This window comes from Delphinapterus leucas, chromosome 11 (genome assembly GCF_059928025.1).
Source record: "Delphinapterus leucas isolate spDelLeu-1000000601 "Yukka" chromosome 11, BTC_Dleu_Yukka2, whole genome shotgun sequence".
NCBI classification, from domain to species: domain Eukaryota; kingdom Metazoa; phylum Chordata; class Mammalia; order Artiodactyla; family Monodontidae; genus Delphinapterus; species Delphinapterus leucas.
The window spans coordinates 14682475-14701504 of record NC_143139.1 but is presented as its reverse complement, the minus strand read 5'-3'; the positions used below and the strand labels follow the sequence as shown (position 1 = coordinate 14701504).

Genomic DNA, 19030 nt, shown 5'->3' with positions numbered 1-19030 from the left:
TTTAGGCATTACAATTAAACTAGCCTTGTAAACTGCATACACCTTTTTCTCAGTCCTGGAACAGTTCATATAATTGAGAATTATCCATTCCCTCAAAGTTTGGTGCAATTTGCCTAAAACTTCATTTTCTGCTCCCCACTGCTCTTTGTTGTATTTCACATTTATACTTCGTGAGCTAATTTTGAAATTCATGATTCCTTAGGAAATTGTCTATTTTTTTACAAAGCTGTCAAACAGATGTCCCAAGTCCCTTCTATTTTAAATATCTTTTGACATTTACCTGGGAGCTCTACAATCCGCTTGCAGTCGTTTTTTCCTTTGTGTGCTATCACTCTTTCTTGTTTTACCAGAAGGTTTTTTATTAATATTTTTTCCTGTCATTTCATGAGAATTTTGGTGGGCTGGTGGGTGTATTCGCATTTTCAGTCTAATGTATTAATCCAGTTCTGAAGATATATAATTGTCGTTTTAATTATGGGAATAATTTTGCATGACGAGAGAGCTCAAAAACTGGAAAGGAAGGACTTTTCTGGTCTAACTCTCTCATTTTTCAAGTAAGGACACTGGGTTCAACCAAATAAGACCAGAGATTAGAACATAAATATTTGGAGTAAATATAGCGTACTTGAAGTTTACTTATAGATTCAAGCATTCCTGTTATAATGTGATGCATGTGTTTCTTCTTGTAAAAGGGGGGATTGAGGTGTTCTGCAAATTGTGGACTAAAAATAAAAGATCTCATGGGAAAATAGGGCTGGAAGAGCCCACTCAAATCAATACAGGTCTCTAAGCAGAGTGTGTGTGCGCGCACACACACACACACACATACACCTTAGTACAAAAAGACACATCTAATTTCAAAAATTTAAAGACATACTATAGTAAATAACAGACCTGGCTTTTAAAAATGTCTTTAGCTTGGTGGAAGAGGATATAAGAAAGTTTTTTGATGCTGCTGACTATAGAGATGAGGGCAAAATGTACAAAAATTGTGGAGAATTCTTCAATAAACATTTTCAAGACAGAGCCTGAAACCAAGTTGAGAAAAAAAATGCATGTTGGGTGAATGTTCACTGGTCACTGGTATACTACTGTCGCCCTCAGCAGCTTCATGTGTACTTGCATTCAGCCACTGCTACTTAGTGGAGCAAAACATTCATATGCCAGAAAAATTTACCAGTATGAAGGTGACTACTCTGAATAAACTAATTCATGTTACAGAATTATGTCATATTGCAGAAGAATTTGTACTTGGTATATCTTTTTTTGGGGTATCATGTTTAAAATACTAAATAGTCCTTTTTGTGTGTGTTAGCAATAACAAAAACTATTACTGTGCTATGTCCCTTAAGATTAAATCTCTGACGTTATTGAAAGGACTACAGATCCTCCAGTAACCCTCACACTTTCTAAGAGCTGGAAACTGCTGTTCACCACTTTACCATAACTCTGTTTGGCAAGACCACCATTTTGATTAATTTGTCTTTGATGATCAAGGGCTACACTATTCAATATTGCAACTCTTAGACACTTTTGGCTACTGAGCACTTGCAATGTGGCTATCTGAATTAAGATGTGCTGTAAGCGTAAAATACACACTGAATTTTGAAGACTTAGCATAAAAAAGGAATAGAAAACATTTCAATATGTTTTTAATTCTGATTACATGGTTAAATGATAATGTGTTTGGTATATTGAGCTAAATAAAATATTACATTAGGGAGTTCCCTGTCGGTCCAGTGGTTAGGACTCAGTGCTTTCACTGGCAAGGGTGCAGGTTCAATCCCTGGTCTGGGAACTAAGATCCCGCAGGCCAGGTGGCATGGCCAAAAGAAACAGAAAAATTACATTGAAATTTATTTCCACCTGTTTCTTTTTATTTATTTTTTTAATGTGGCTAGTAGAAAACTCAGTTATGTGGCCCACATTATATTTCTATTAGACAATGTTGATCTACAGAAAATGAAAGAGAAGAGAGAAAAAGAAAATAAAGCATTAAAGAATAGAAAGGTGGTAGGTAGAATTTAGTTAGTAAATGGGATAAGGAAAATTAAATTTCTGTTTGAGGACTCTAGGTATTGGAAAAATATAGGAAGAAAGACTACCACATCAAGAGAAGGAGAAATGAAAAATATTAAAAATATTGCTGCTAAGATGGGTAATGTGGAGAGCAGAGTTCGAGCACTAAGAGAACTGGCCGCAGTAGGTATTACTATGCTTATAATGTGAACATTGGTATTTTCTATCTCAGATTATACAAACCAGGTGTTTTTCTCAATCTGGTAACATTTCAAATATGGGTGCTTAGTAGTTTTATTTAATAATAATGTAAAAAACTTCAACTGTTAAATGAACTCAATCTCTATGATACAATCAAAAGTTTAATTTTTTCTTCATATATAAATATATAAATAAAAATTCTGCACATCCATTTATTTATTCTCTCAACAAATATTTGATTCCAGCTATGTGCTTGTTGCTATCTTAGGAACTGTTTTCTGAATATAACTGTCATTTAAGATGAACACCAAAAGGCTGAATCCTTGTACATAATTACTCCTATTTCCTATTCATAAGTAGCTCATATTATTTTAAAGTTTATCACATGAGCAGTTTATACATGGAAGTATGTATATACTAAGAGATTAATAATATTAACACCAAAAAGTCACGTACAGATACTTTAAATTTGTCCTACAGGCAAAAAAGACATCCTAAATAATGTCCAACCTATGAATACTGATTCAGCCTAAGAACTCCTTGAAAACTCACATTTATCAACATTACTCTTTCATCAGGATGAATACATATTCTTATTTTATAGGATCACTAGATCTAAATTTTCTCCATTCTGATGTATAGGAAGTAGTCCCAGAGATGTTTTGTGAAATATTAGTCATAGGTAGAAAAAAGTATTTTAATTTTATCTTACAAATATTGAGAGTCAGGATTGCTGACAGCTATTAAATGTTTCTTTAAGAAAACTCAGTAATTAAGCTGACTTTTAATACTTTGGTTGACTAAGAAATGTAAGGTGAGTACGACAAGACATTAAAATATTAATAATACAATAGTACTCCACAGAGCATTTTTCAGGTACTTATTTATCTACACACACATGAACACACACACATGCACACCCACACATTCCTTTGGTATTTGCCACTTAAAAATTTCTATGATGTTATATTGATATCTACCATATCTTTAGTTCCAGTGAGCTTTGTAACTATTGGAAATGCCTTGGATTTTATGCTTAAAGTGGTATTTATTGCTGGCTCAGCATAGATAAATATCAGCGATATGTTGTTTTCCTCAACCAGTGCTCCTCTCATTTATAGTTATTTTGCTTTCAGGGGAACCTTGAGTAAGAAAGTTAAACTTCATGACTTGGAGATACAAGCATAGGTGAAATTCTAAAAGTATAGCTCACAGCCATGGGGTGGTTAGTTGAGGAGGGTCATGGTTTTGAACAGAGGCCTTCGATGGAGCATAAATGGATACCAACAGCAGCTACTCAAGGGAAAACTGGACCTAAAAGATCTTGCCCCATTTTTCTTAATTCCCTCCAGCCTGTAAAAAGGCAACTATCCCTAGTGCTTCTTCACTTGAATATGGCTGTATTCCTTTACGTATATAGTATACATACTTTTGTAAATTCAAAAATAAAATGAAATTGAACATATTGCAAGGGATTTTTTCTTAATCTAGAGGAAAGGTTTTATAACAACTTCCAATTTTACAGTGCCTCCTCTATTAAGCTATGTATGCATAAAAGAAAAGTAGGGCTTCCCTGGTGGCACAGTGGTTAAGAATCCGCCTGCCAGTGCAGGGAACACGTATTTGAGCCCTGGTCCAGGAAGATCTCACATGCCGCGGAGCAGCTAAGCCCATGCACCACAACTACTGAGCCTGTGCTTTAGAGCCCGCGAGCTACAACTACTGTAGCCCGGCACCTAGAGCCCATGCTCTGCAACAAGAGAAGCCACTGCAATGAGAAGCCGCGCACCGCAACAAAGAGTAGCCCCCGCTCGCCACAACTAGAGAAAGCCCGTGTGCAGCAACAAAGACCCAACGCAGCCAAAAAAAAAAAAAAGAAAAGAAAAGTAACAACAGTATATATAAATGAATTTAATTAAGACAGAGGGTCAGGACTTCCCCGGTGGTGCAGTGGTTAAGAATCCACTTGCTTAATGGGGACAAGGGTTTGATTCCTGGTCCGGGAAGATCCCACATGCCACGGAGCAACTAAGCCCATGGGCCACAACTACTGAGCCCGTGTGCTACAACTACTGAAGCCCGCGTGCCTAGAGCCTGTGCTCCAAAACAAGAGAAGCCACCACAATGAGCAGCCCATTGACTGCAATGAAGAGTAGCCCCTGCTCTCTGCAACTAGAGAAAGACCACACGCAGCAATGAAGACCCAACACAGGCACAAAAAAAAAAAAAAAAAAAGAGGGTCAATAAGAAAGAAACACAGCAGTGAAACTGGAACTTTGTATCTTTTGCAAAAATATATACTGAGCTCCAGGGAGATTTTTTTGAGTTATTTTATGTAAAATTTGTAATATAGTCACCAACTTGGGAGATCAAAAATATGGATTTTATTCCATTTCAAGTTTCATTATTTTTCCCACAAATGTCCAGAGAAGAAACATTCTGTGGATTTTCCTAATACAAAACATTCAAGAACTAAGATTAAAATAGCATATGTAAGCCTTATTAAAGTGATATTGGCTAATTTGAAATATTATGTAATTGAGATATTCTTAGCTAATAATTTCTTTACCTTATTTAAGATAAATAGAGCACTAGGCTATTTAAACCTCAATTAATTCAAAATTAGGGGGGTTAATAATTCTTAGCTTTTAGAAGTAAACAAGACTTGAGTAAGCAAAAATAACTTGATAGGTGCATGTTGGCTATTACAGTTTTAGGTATAATAAAATTAAATTATATACCTGCATTTTGTTCTGATTTGCCTTGTCTTCATGAAAAAGTCATGCAATAGCTTTGTGACTCTTTTCATCAAGTCTGTTGGTTAATGATGCTTGCACAATCACAAAGCTTTAAAAAAAAGCATGGAGCTGAAATATGCTATAACTTTTACATGTTTCTTTCAATAATAAACATCTTTATTTAGTGTAAGCTCTTTGGGGAATTGCTTTCAAATGAAGATATGTATATTTACATACTAGGACATTTGTTCTAGTACAGTTACTGGCTAGAACCAAATGCAAGTTTGTATATATTACTATTATTAATTTTTAGTTAACTATTTATTAAAGATAGCAACCAAAGTTAATTTTAAAGTGTTAGGAAGAGTACTTTGAAGGAGATCCAAAACTAAACTGAAGTAACTCAAGATACTCTTAATGAATGATTTATTAACAGAACATGTTTTCATTATTGTGTGTGAGAGCTCTCAAAGTGATGATGTTCCTTCCTATACTCTGACATAGTTCTGTGATTTTTATAAGAAGAAAGCAAAGTTATGTAAAAGAGAAACACACCTTAATCTATTTATTTGCTCAAAGTAAATCTAAAAAGTTATAACAGATTAGATTATAATATTGTAATTCTTAGCTGTTCTGAATGTGCTGAAACTAATCAATTTGTTCCAGTTTGCTAAATGAAATCCTTAATTTCATTGAGAATAAAAAGACTCATTCCACACCACCCCAGGAATATATGTAACTGAGTTGTTTTTTTTTTTTTTCGGTACGCGGGCCTCTCACTGTTGTGGCCTCTCCCATTGCGGAGCACAGGCTCCGGACGCTCAGGCTTAGCGGCCATGGCTCACAGTTCCCAGCTGCTCCGTGGCATGTGGGATCCTCCCAGACCGGGGCACGAACCCGTGTCCCCTTCATCGGCAGGCGGACTCTCAACCGCTGCGCCACCAGGGAAGCCCTGTAACCGAGTTTTTACTGCTAATGAGTATAATCTATTACCTTAAACTTTATAAAATATTACCTAGCCTTTTCCTCACTGGTACTTAATAGTCTGACTTTTACTTTGAATAAAAGACAATTCCAATTTATAATCAAGTGTTTAAAGAATAAATTAATACTAATTGTAATGGGATTGGCTAAAACATTTTTTAACCTAGAAGTTTTCTTAAGATTATTAAAAAATTCTGATTAGATTTAATTTTTGAAGAGGATTTTCTTACCCTAGTCAAAGAAATTCAACATTTTCTCTCCTAGGAGAGGTCAGGAAAGAGAAAAGGGACTCCAGAGTAGATAACCAGATCAGACTAATCAATGCTGGTGGTGAATCAGAAGGTAGATACTGTTTCTTAATTTAGATTTAAGAATATATACGACAGTTTCAAAGTAAGATTTTTAATTACCATAGGTTTTCTTTTTCTTTTCTCTTACATTTTTTTAGTACTTGACAAGAGTCAATTAAATAATAAAGAAAAGTTTTCTTTTGTCTTGTTTAAGTCAAGGATGTAAAACGTGGCCATAACTGTAAGCAATAGGCCCAAGCAGAATTTTCAAGAAGGATTATTTACTTTCTCCTTATGCGGCTTACTATTGACAATGCAGTCATGATTTATTCAACTGTAGCTTTTAGGTACAGTACATTTTATTTATTCTGCAGTACAGAAGCTGGTAAGGAAAATTGTTTTTAAGTTGAATTAGAAAGTAAGACTTATAGCAAGATTTTTGAGAAAAGAAATTACTCAAATCACATAGATTAGGAGTAAGAAACAGAAAAACCTGCACTCTTAGAAAATATCAGGCTCTTAGATAATAAAGGATAAAATTATGAAGTAGCATTATACTTCATATATTATAAATATATGAGTCTAGGAGAAGGTACAACTACTCTTACTCTCTGGAAAGAAAGCAGACACAGGAACACTCTAGGAAACAGTCTTTCTGTCCCTAGGTCTTTATATCTGTGCTGCATCTCATGGAAAAGACAGGAAGTTATAGTCTCTATCCTCAGGTCTGCCACTGCATAAGCCTAAGGGGGTCTGTCTACTCAATAAGGTCATGAGAACTGGGGAAATGGGATTACCAAGGACACTACGACCATGGTAGTTAACTTGGGGTCTAAAACCAGGAATGTAATGGAAGATGCTAATATTTTTTATTATTTCTCAGTTTAATTTATTCTGATTTGCTGATTCGGTATCCATGCTTCATATTGCTCACAACTTTGTTTTAAGCTGCCAACAGCCAGTGATGAAACTGGTAAAGTTCTAATGCTTTCATTTACTCTTTGCTTATAATTTAAAAACCCTGTTTGTAAAGCAGTTTTTGAGGAGAAGACTAATACTTAATGAAACTCTTTTTGATGGTAATTGAAGTACCTAATAAGACTAGCATGATATCCAGGTATAAAAGGTCAGGAACTTTCTCATTTAGAGAAGAGTTATGGAGATGTGTTATTAGAGTGAGTTACTAGATTTATAAAAGCGTGTAACCAGGAGAGGGAGTGCCAGAGCAAGAGGCAGAGTGAGAATGGAATATTTTAATTGACAGAAAGAGTTTGTCATACTAGATTAAAATGAGTATTTAATGAGCTGTAAAAATAATACAGTTGACCTTTAAAAAGGGGAATTTTGGCTTGCTAGGAAAGTTATCTTTCTTAATTTTTAAATATGCTACAAAGTATAACATCTTATTCATTGATTAAATTCAATATTTGTGCAAGGTACTGGTTTTAAAAAAATGTGTAAATTTTTTTTTCATTGAGTCAAAATTCTTAGGTCACTAATATCCCTGGTCTCTAATATCTTGCTACTTGAAATGTGAACCATGGACCATGAGCATGAGCATCACCCAGAAGTCTGTTAGAAATGCAGTCTCCTCCCCATCCCAGACCAAGTGAGTCGGAATCTGTTTTTTAACAAGATCCTCAGGTGATTCATATACAAATTAAAGTTTGAGAACAGTTTTAACATATCAATATAAATATAGATTTATGTGTAATTTGTGTCTGTCTATCCTCCTGTTTATTTACATTCCCCCCCTTTCCAGGATTTTATTTACTATTTGACTAACCCTGGTTAAGACAGATGAATTCAATAAAATAGCAAAATATGACTGAAGGAGGAAATTAAAAAATAGAGAATCACAAAACTACTGCCAGCAAAGTAGTGAAAAAGTATCCTGACCATTGACATTTAATTTTGATAATGAAAGGTTTTAGCTCCTTCCTCAAAACTTGGTTAGTTCAAGTAGTTACTTTTTTTGTGACTATTTTAACAGACTGATACACCTTCTGGAAGAAACCAAGGAGTTTAAATTTTAAGGATTTGCCCTTATCTAATCCAAAGTAGATGAGAAACTGCAAAAGTAGAAACTAAATATAATTTATCACTATCTTCATAAAACAGGTTAAGGAACATAGTTCTGATAACACAAGGGGAGTTTAAAATGAAAAATCTTTCTACATCATTCTACAACAGTAATCGTGGGGGTTTTTTTGGAGGGGGAATACTTATCCATTTTTTAGTTTATTATATTTTAACAACCATATAATATTTTTAATTGATTTAGAACTATGATTCACAGGAGCTCATAGCAATCCATATATAATGAAAGGACTAGTAGAGGCTTAATAAAATTTTACACTTGGAATTAAAGATTACTAAAATATAATCCTACAGCTTATTTTTACAGTAGAAAAATATATTAAAAATGCAGTTTTTAAGAGGAAAAGAATTTGAAGTTAAAGGAGGTTAACTCATTTTGCCAAATCAATGGTGTTAGAGAGTAGTGTTACAAGTAGTGGGAAGGATTTGTTTTCATATTCTTCATTTGCTTAAACAGTCTCAAGATACCAAAAAGAAAATCAATTTTTACCTAATCAGAAATTTGGAAATGACAGAAAGTCCATCTTCAGTGATTATGATTTAACATTATTTTAGTCAAAGCATTTCTAAACACTTCCTGATTAAAAGTTTAAAAAAATTTTATACACGTCAGAAAATGAGTGTTCTGTAAGTTATGTATCTTTTCCTTGAGTTTGACCTAAACGCTGTATGTTGAATTATAAGCTCAATATATGTTGTGTTTATTGCACAATATATGGTCATTATTCTTAATGAAGCGTTATCCTGTAATTTTTGTTTTCAGGTGGCCCTTTATCATGAAAGGAGGCTTTGTAATAGAGTGGAAAGACTGTGGGCTTCAGAGTCAGATAAACCTGTGCCATCCTGACTTTGCTGCTTCCAATTTTATGACCTTTAGCAAGTCATTTAATTTTTTAGCCTCAGTTTTCCCATATGCAAAATGGGAATAATTATGCCTTTCTTTTATGAGAATGGGTGGTATTACATGTGAAAATTCTAGCCCAGGGCTTCCCTGGTGGCGCAGTGGTTGAGAGTCGGCCTGCCGATGCAGGGGACGCGGGTTCGTGCCCTGGTCCGGGAAGATCCCACATGCCACGGAGCGGCTGGGCCGCTGAGCCTGCCCGTCCGGAGCCTGTGCTCTGCAACGGGAGAGGCCGCAACAGTGAGAGGCCCGCGGACCGCAAAAAAAAAAAAAAAGAAAATTCTAGCCCATAAGAGGCTTTTAATAAGTAAAATCAATTTTCTTACTGTTTTTATTGTTATAATATTATTTTCATTTCTATGCAACTTGCTTAAGCATTCCTGCTTTTATCAGAGATCCAGTTTTCCAAATGCCTCGTTATCTTTCTGGTTGTTAAGATTAAAAAAAAATTATATTTGTTTGAACTCCTGCTGATCTTTCAGGGAAGGAATGTTCCTCCTTCAGGGCACTGCTAACCTCTTCATCTGTCTTTTTGATCCCATCTTCTCTCAACTCCTCACCATTGATATATTCTGTGCCTTCAATACTTCCCTCTCCATTGGTTCTTTCCCTTCAGCTTATGAATATTTTCAAATCTCTCTTATCCACATTTCCCAAATCTCCAGACTGATTCTCCTCAGTATCTAAAGCCCCATTTTTCTCCAGGCTTTTATCACCACACGTTACTTCTGAGAGAGTAGTCTGCTTATGTGTTTCTGTTTAGCACCTTCCATTCTCCTAGCTCATTGCAATCTTGCTGTTTTCTCCTCCGTTTTAGGAAACTTGTTCTTATTTGAATCACCAACTCATTTTGTAATTGCCATATTTAATGATGATTTTTCAATCCTCATGTGATTTATTTTCAGTATTTGATACTATTTACTTAGTACTTGAAACTTTCTCTTCCCTTCTTGTGAAAGGCACATTTTCCAAGGTGTCCTGCAACTTAAATTGCTTTTCTCCAATTTCCTTTTTCTGCTCCTCCTCCTCCTTCCGTCTTTTATATGTTAATGTTCTCAGGATCCTTTCTTTTGTCATTTTCCCTACGAGACTGCATCTGTCTCTAAGACTTCCATTCCTTCTTAGAGCTAACAGTTCCTTAACCCACACCAGATTTCCTAAAATCTGGGCTATTTTCTCAATAACAGATGACCCTTGGCACTCACATACTCAATGTGTTTCAGACTTGATTAATTATTTTATAACCTCAAACTTCCATTTCTCTGATAACTATCATTATTACTGAACTCACAGCAAAACTAGTCATCATCTTCTACTCCCTCCAGGCAATCCCACTGTCACCTAAAGAATGTTGCTCACCATATGGCTCTACAAGGATTGAGTCATTAGCCACTGCAGTTGCTGACCTCCACACCGTGCTAGGAGTTCAGGGCAGAGATCAGGAATGAGGCATTCTGTGTTCTGGAAAAACTGGCAGAGCTTGCTTTCAGATAGTTAGATGTTTTCAGGAGAAAAGTTTATGATTCCAGCTTCTTGCATCTTTCCATACTTAGGAATGCACGAAAATCATTAACTAGGATATCTGTGCCTCCTGACTAGCAGTAACCTTCTACTGAGATGTGTTTGATTGCATGTACCCCTTCTCCAAAATCACATATAAGCTGATGTCTCCACCGTAACTCTTCAGAGCAGTTCCTCAGAGATAGCTGAGAGGCTATAGTCCTCACCAAGTCCCCCGTAAACATTGTAACGCACAGCTTTCACGTTGCACTTTTTTATTTCAGTTGACATCACATATTTAGTTGCCAAGTTCCATTAATTCCACTGTTTTAATAATACTCCAGGGATTTAATAGTTCCTGTTTAGCCCCACTGCTGCTACTTTAGCTCAAGCTCTGTCACCTTTCATATGTTCAGTTATGTTCTCCTAACTCGAGTTTTAACTCTTTTTAAGCATACATTACTGTTCATATGATCACTTAAATGCTTCTCCCATCCTCCAAAATAATTTATTTCCTTAATCTCTTGATAGCAAAAAAAGACATGTTTATTGTAGAAATTTTGTAAGTAAAAAAAGAAATGAATGAATATTATCTGTATTGTAGTTCTTTTTCAAGGAGTGGCTACTCGAACATTTTAGTGTATAGGATTTCATTCAGTGTATAGGATTACATTTTCATGTATAGGATTTCTATTTCTTTTCCAAATAGTAATATACTTATTTTAACAAATATTAATATATTAAAATGTGGTTTGAAAATATATCTTGTCACCCTTAAAAACAATGATACGTGCTTTCACATCAAGATATGATATTGTATTTTTATTAATTTATAAATTCTATGGCATATTATAATGAAATTATGTTCACAATTTTACCACTATTTTTGAGTACTATTGGAGAGTTAGTTTTTTTCTTAGTATTAGAAATTATGCTATGGTGAATGTAGAATTTTGTATTTAAGTCTTTTTGTATAATTATGATTGTTGCTTAGAAATATTTGTAGAAGCTGAATTGCTGAAACACATATATGTTTTCGACACACTTCTATAGACTTCTGACACATTTTTGACAAAATTCCCTTTAGAGAATGCTATATCAGTTTAAATTCCTAGCAGCTGTTTGGATTTTGTCCATTTTCCCACTGAATTTCATCATAATAAATATTTTAACAATTTGATAGGCAAAGATGGCATCTCATTGTTTTAACTGCATGTTTGTCGTTAAACTCTTTAAGTAATTTCTTGTCCACTGAATTGCTATTCATGTTCTTAGCCTGTTTTTTTATCTTGATAATTATTATTTTTTAATTTATGCACATTTTATATGTTCTAAAGCTATTAACATTTAAGCTATTAAGTACTTATTTCTTTCCTCAGTATTTACAGTTTAAATACATATTGGTCATTGACTTTCCTTTGCACCATTTCCTTATTCTTGCTGTTAATCCATCTCTCTTTGATCTACAGGTAGTTGGTGTATAATAAAACTCATACTGCACTCACAATAGGGCATTGTAATAACTGATGACATGGCTTTATGAATTCCTTAGCCAAGGAAAAAGGCAAGGATTATATCTAAATCATCTTTGTATTCTCAGTGATAAACCAAATCCCTTGCACACGTGTGCGCTTAGTAGGTGTTGAATTGGACTGTTATAATGCCTGCACAACTGTGTATAATTTCCACCCCATGCTCCAGCATGAAGAACCATTTGCTATTTTCTGAATCCTGCTCACGGGATTTTTAGTATTGTTTTATAGTTAAGAGCCAAGGTTATGCAGGCAGCCAAACCTGGGTTTGAGTTCAGGCTTGACCCTACCAGCTTCCTAGTTGTGTCACCTTGAACAAAGCCTCAGGTTGCCCATCTGTAAAATGGGTTATTATAGTATCTGTATCATTGATATATTGTAAGACTTAGATGTTTACCCAATTTGAGACTAGGAAATAATTAGCACTTAATAAGTGACAACTATTATTATTATTATCATTGCAATCAAAGTTAGTTGGGTACTTCAGATGAAGTGTAGTACTGTAACTGTTAGAGTTTAAATTATTACTTACTGCATTATTAACTTATTACATGTTACCCGTGTTCCCTCTACAGAAAAATATGAACAGATTATCCAAGTCTTTAAGGACATATTTTTAAGACAAATTACATAGAAATAAATGAAAAAAAACTGAATGAAATATATATTCCTTTAGATATTAGAAAGAATAGTAATGAATATTCTGCTTATTCATATGTATCAATACTGATAAACTATTACGCTTAAAAAGTAAGCAAATTCCGGTTATGTACATATCCTTCAATTTCCATTAGATAATAACTGACTGTAATTAATCTACACTAATACTTGGCAACTTTCCTAACTTAATAAACCCACATAAATTTTAATAAAAATAAATGAGTATGAAAACATTTCAGAAATCTATTATGTTTATACTAACAAGAAAAAAAAGAGTGAAATGATTTTGTTGTAACTGGGAACACAAAAAGGAGAAAATCAGTCTTAAATGTCACTCATAGTTAACATTACACAATAAAAGAAAATTACCGACAAGATATTTTCAAGCACATTCATAGTGGAATAACAATGACAGTAACAATGGATGTCTTAAAAGAAATACATTTTTACTTTCATAAGACTGTTGCCAATCTTTAGGTACTTGTAGAAACACAAAGAGGAAATGTAAATACCAGGAGAGAAATATGCAATAGCAGGAGAGAAATATTTCCTTTCTTGAAGTTGTATTATATTTTCAAAGTTGGTCTTTAAGGAATTTTGGGACAAGAGTTATTGTGGTACACTAAGTAAGTTTTCTATCAAATAAATATTTGCAGTTGATATATATGAGAACAAACTTTTCTAATTGTTTTAATGAGCTGCCTGAATAAAGAATTGAATGTTGTAAATATAATACTCAAACCCTCTGTGATTTTGAAAAATCAGTGTTTAATCAACATGCTAATATTATTCCAAGTCAAAAAAACTACTTATTACAAAAGAATTTATTTTTTAAATTGTCAGTCCTACTAAGCTTCGTTACAAATAAGGTAACTTGGGTTGCCCAGGATTTTCTTGATTTCAAAACTGAAAGTCCCATGTCCTGGGAGCTGCTTCAGTCCTGGGCAAACTGAGATGGTTGGTCACCCTAGTTATGGGTTACTTAAATACGTGTTGCCATAAATACACAAAATACAAAAGAAAACCAAGAATAAGACTGTCAATATAACATGATATTTTAAATTCACCTTAAAGGAAGGAAAATTGATCATAAGAGTATAGTGTTTGTACAAAGTCTGTTTAAAAGAAAAGAAAGTGCTGCTCAATATAGATTATAACAATGATCCAAATTTACCTTAATAAGATACTTACTTTTGTAAAAATTCTTCATAGCCACATATACTTAGAAGATAATTTTGGGGTGATAACTGGTCATTTGTACAAAAATGTAGAATTTCTGCTATTAGGTCTTTGACAAGATAATTAGCTAAAAACAAAGTTGAATAATAAAATGTTAATAAGAGCATATTATACATTGGCTGGGAGAAAGATTTTGAGCACAAAAAGTGATACATGCTTTATGAACCATTATAACTTTCTAGCTCCATCAAGAGGAGTTAAAATGAGATGCATCTCATTTATTAGTCTGGTTAGATTTGGAGATTTTAAAAAAAATATTCTTTGCATTTTCTTTAATCAATCTGTCTTCAAATAACCGAACAGAGCTAGGTATTTCATTCCTCATTCTAAAATCTTTGGTAATTGTAGCTCTGCATAAAAAATATTCTACTGTGATTACCCTTAGGGATTTGGGAAGTGCTAAAGAGATTACACAGTGAGTGCTAAGTGGCAAGCCAGGAATCTAAATCTGTCATCTTCTAAAGCCTATGCTCTTAATAATTCCACGTTTTCACAACTCATCACTCTTCCTTTCCTGTATAGGAATCACCCCAGGTTCTGTCTTGGACAACGTCATAATAACCTTGAAGAACATTTCTCCACCTTCTCTGGGACTCAAAGTGTCAGCATATTATAGGGTAAAGTTCTTTGCCTTCTCATATCCACATTCCATAATATCTCCCTACCAAACGCTTACATGCATTTGCCATTTAATAGTGGCCAGAACCATGCTGACTTGTTACGATTATATTTGTCTGTGAAATATTTTTCTAATTGTAAATGATAAATAGTATGGGATTCATTTATTATCATATGTGATAATGGAAATTATCTGTTATGTATATATTATCTATCTATTTATCTATCTATATCTCCATGCTTTCAACGTGATCTTGAATGAAGGTTAGTGCAACAGATTGTACTGATGATCCTTAATGAGGATTTGAACAGCATACTGCAAACACTCATTTGCATTTATTTGAGTTGCGTTTTGTTGGCAATTATTGTTTAATTTGCCATGACTTATTTTACTGCCACACCTTTTTGTTTGGGAAAGATTTTTGACACAGACTGCCTCATAAAAAGTAGTGCAAGTGATATTGTTGGACTTGCCATGAAGAAAAAAACGGAATATTATAATGTCCTATTTAAAAGTGTAGGTTTTATGGTAGATCAAGTTGTTGTCAATAAAACAGTTGGAGAAACAAATGGTAAAGATCATCATGGGAATTAGAGATTGTGGAAATGTCCTGACACAGAAGAGAGTATATTAGACATGCTACTGCTTGGGAATATTAACTGAAATAATATGAATTGAAGCTAGAAGAAAATATGGCCACAGGCAAAATCATGACTATAAAGGCTTTGACAAGAAGGGGAGAGCATTGCCAATATAAGATGGCAGGAAAATATCTCTAAAGGCACCAGTTTATTTTAATTCATTTGACTTTTCTGTTTCCAGGACTGTGTCCCCTATGCTGTTTGGGGCATGCATGCATTCATTATTTCACTATAGTCGTCTTTGCGGATTACATGAAAGACTCCATAATCCAGTTTCTAGCTATTACTCCTCTCCTGTGCTTTGGTGTGATATCTCCTACTATTTGCTTCATGTTCTTTTTTGGTTGTTTCATTATTGCTTCAAATTCAGCATGTCTAAATCTGAAATTATCATTTTTCTCCTTGAACCCAAACATTAAGTGTCTGTGAGTTAAACTTCTCATCCATATTGTAAGCCAACAAGAACTATGGCTTCTTTTAAGTAGACTTTATACCTGTATCTTCAATTTGACAACTAATATAACCCTTTTTCCAGTTTGTCCTAGTCTCCAACTTCATACAATCCTTCTCAATCTGTTGACCAGATTGCCTACCATACTGAAAAGATTAAGGCCCATTTGAGATTCTTTAATTATGCTACTCTACACCTTAAATCTAGTTTTTTTAATGCATCCTTCTCTATCCCTTTACACCTCTTGATACATAAGTATCACTGCTTTTTACTGCATCTTACTTCTTCACATGTGATCCTTCCATCACTGGTTTCCAGTTCCAGCGATTTAAAGCCCCTCTCTTTTATATATTTAATATCCTCGAGTCTAAAGATGCTTTTGTCTTTTCTTTAGGATGTTTTGTTTCTATTTAATATTCCAGTAAAATCTCCTCTTCCATTCTATTCCCTTAAGATAGTATCTTATTTATTTATTTATTTTATTTATTTTTACCTCCTCATTACTGCCAAATTTCTTTAAAGTGTAGATAACTTCTGCAAATAATTCTCAATTACTCTTTAATCTTGCAAACTGACTGCTACTTCCACCACTTTGCAGGTCACAAACAGCTTCCTAATACTGTTCGAACTATGTGTCATCTAAATCTAGAAGGTAGTTGAAAGTAAAGACACGGGCTCTAGAGTAACTTTGGAATTGGAAAAAAGGACAGGGCAGTCATCTTCATTGAAGTGATAGCTGATGACTGTAGAACAGAGAAGTCCTTGTTCAAAACACCTGCTCTTCCAGAAGGATTCTATTTTCTCACTCTGGGAGAAACAGAATTCTCTTCGGATGAAAACCTCTCACTGTCTCCTCCTCTTTGCTTATCTAGATTTCATTATTCCTTAAGTTTCTAGCAACTTATTGGTCATTCTTTAAATGCTTTTCAGACTTTTTTTCTCTAGAGCACATTTATATTACTAGTAAAACACTCATATAAAGTGGTGAAGGGATCACAGTTTTGGCATAAAGATTATTTTAAAGTGAAAACATTTGAAAACTTATCTTCACTTTTCTTATCTGACTATAGCCAAGACTCCCTAATACAGGTGCTATCAACTTTCTTCTGAGAGTTTCCTGCAACTTCTGGGAAGGAGACCAACTGCCCATCCATTAGCATAAAAAGATATACATGTATTTCCTTACTGAAGCTCTAAACACCCCCCTCCTCACACATACTTTTACATTAACTTTTTATGTAAACCTTTACCTCTGGGTTTCAGCAGGTTACTCATTTCTGAGTAAATCCCTGCATGCATGTATAAGGAAACTTTGTCTTTTGTCCTGTTAATTTCTCTATTGTCAGTTGTGTCACAGCCTAACCCCTCTTCAAATTTAAATGGGCAGAAGACAAGTTTCCTCCTAATAGCAGCATATGCTACTCTGTATATTTTCATAAATGTGTTCTCTCCCCTCCTCTGCTTTTTCCTCCTTCCCCTCTAATCCTCCCTTCCTCCTTCCTCTTATAGACCCTTTTACTATCTTTGAGGCCACAGTCATCCTCTTTACCACTGTACATCTCTAACACTAAACACAATGACCTAATCACTTTACTGAGACTTCTTATAAAAGTCAAAAATGGCCTCTGTTTTGCCAAATCTAATATTGGAAATTAAATATTATAAATTGGAAGAATAGGAGTGGTCTCCCTAGTTCATAATTATTTCCTCTTCTCCAGCAATGTAAGTCAACATAACCCAGATGCCATTCTGATTGGATCAAGGAACAGCACTATTGATCTTGGCTGTGCAATCAGAACTCTGGTTTTAGAAATTTGAAAGTGGATCTGAAAGCAGCTCTTCTGCCCCTTTCCTGTTTGCCCATTTCTATTCCCCTCTAACCTTGAAAGAACCTAATTAACCTTTTGATTCTTTTCCTAGATAAAAAGAAGTAAGATAAAGAATTAAGTAGTTAAAGAATGACTAGTTCTCTACCCACAATGGCCTCCTTAGCAATCCTGCAGGCATATCACAAAGGCAAGATAACATCTGAAGAGAGAGTCAGCCTGCCTTCGCAGAATGGAGAACAATGCATAACCCAATCTCCTGCCTCTACGATTCACTGAGATTCTTCCTCCCCTTTTTTCCCTTTAAGAACTGTCATGGCTGAGCAGAATCTTTGGAGTTGGTCTTGGGACATGAGTCTACCTTCTCCCCAGATTGCTGGCTTTTCTGATTAAAACACCTTTCCTTTCTGTTGACGTTTGCCTCTTGATTATTGGTTTTTGAGCAGCAAGCAGCCAAACCTGAGTTTGGTAACAGACCCAATAGGGAGGTTGAACTTCCTTTAGATCTCTGGCCAAATAGCATTTAAGCTTGAGAGCTTAGCTTTCCATGTGTTGCAGAAAAGTAAGGGAAATGAGTCAGCAGAAAGCAAGAGAAACATAAGAAGCAATTACACAGAGGGGAGATGAGGTGAGAGACATACAGGAATTTTGGACTGCCTGTACATCAGTGTTTTATTCCCAAATCTTTGCTGAATTCCTACTCTTAAATTCTATAAGAAATCCCTGTAATCTTTAAATTATTTTTTCTGCTTACATCAGCAGGAGTTGGTTTCTGTTAGTTTCAAACCAGATGGTCCTAACTAATATTCCTACATAACATTGTTATGTTTGCAGTCATCTGTACTAAGTCGGAGCCTTGGCTAGAGTAAGAAAGAAAATGAAGCAAAATACAGTGATAATAATAATAATGAAAAAAAATTTATTGGACCATTATTTGTCAAGAAACAACAGTTGATACGCAGAAACTTGGTAGCAACTAATGTGTGAAGAACTAATATGTTTTGCAAAATGGTTGATGGTAACAGTGAAATAAATATTAAACAACTTTAAAGAGATTCTAAAACTTTAGAGAAATGAGAATCATCTGGTGAGTTTGATAAAATACAGATACCTGGGATCCATCCAGAGACTCTGATTCAGTAGAGCTGCTAACTATGCTGGGCTGTACAGGGCTATTATAGTTCTCACTGTGGAGATAGAGGCTGTGTAACAGCCATTTTCACTTACATATAGTCTTTATCTAGAATCTTTTTGAAATTTAGCTTTTATTTTTAATATGCTAAAAACTTGCTATACTTGCTATTTCATAGCAGGAAAATAAGGTGTCCT

The 19030-nt window shown here is 34.6% G+C and overlaps 1 protein-coding gene across 6 annotated transcripts in view; it reads right to left on the bottom strand.

The window, feature by feature from the left end:
* Positions 1–19030, bottom strand: part of PIK3C2G (phosphatidylinositol-4-phosphate 3-kinase catalytic subunit type 2 gamma) — a 385825-nt gene that overhangs the window by 327144 nt on the left and 39651 nt on the right. For all 6 annotated transcript variants that reach the window (XM_089920361.1, XM_089920358.1, XM_089920360.1 and 3 more), the window contains exon 5: positions 14117–14231. In XM_089920361.1, the coding sequence (XP_089776487.1) occupies positions 14117–14231 (115 nt within the window). The remainder of the gene's footprint in view (positions 1–14116; positions 14232–19030) is intronic.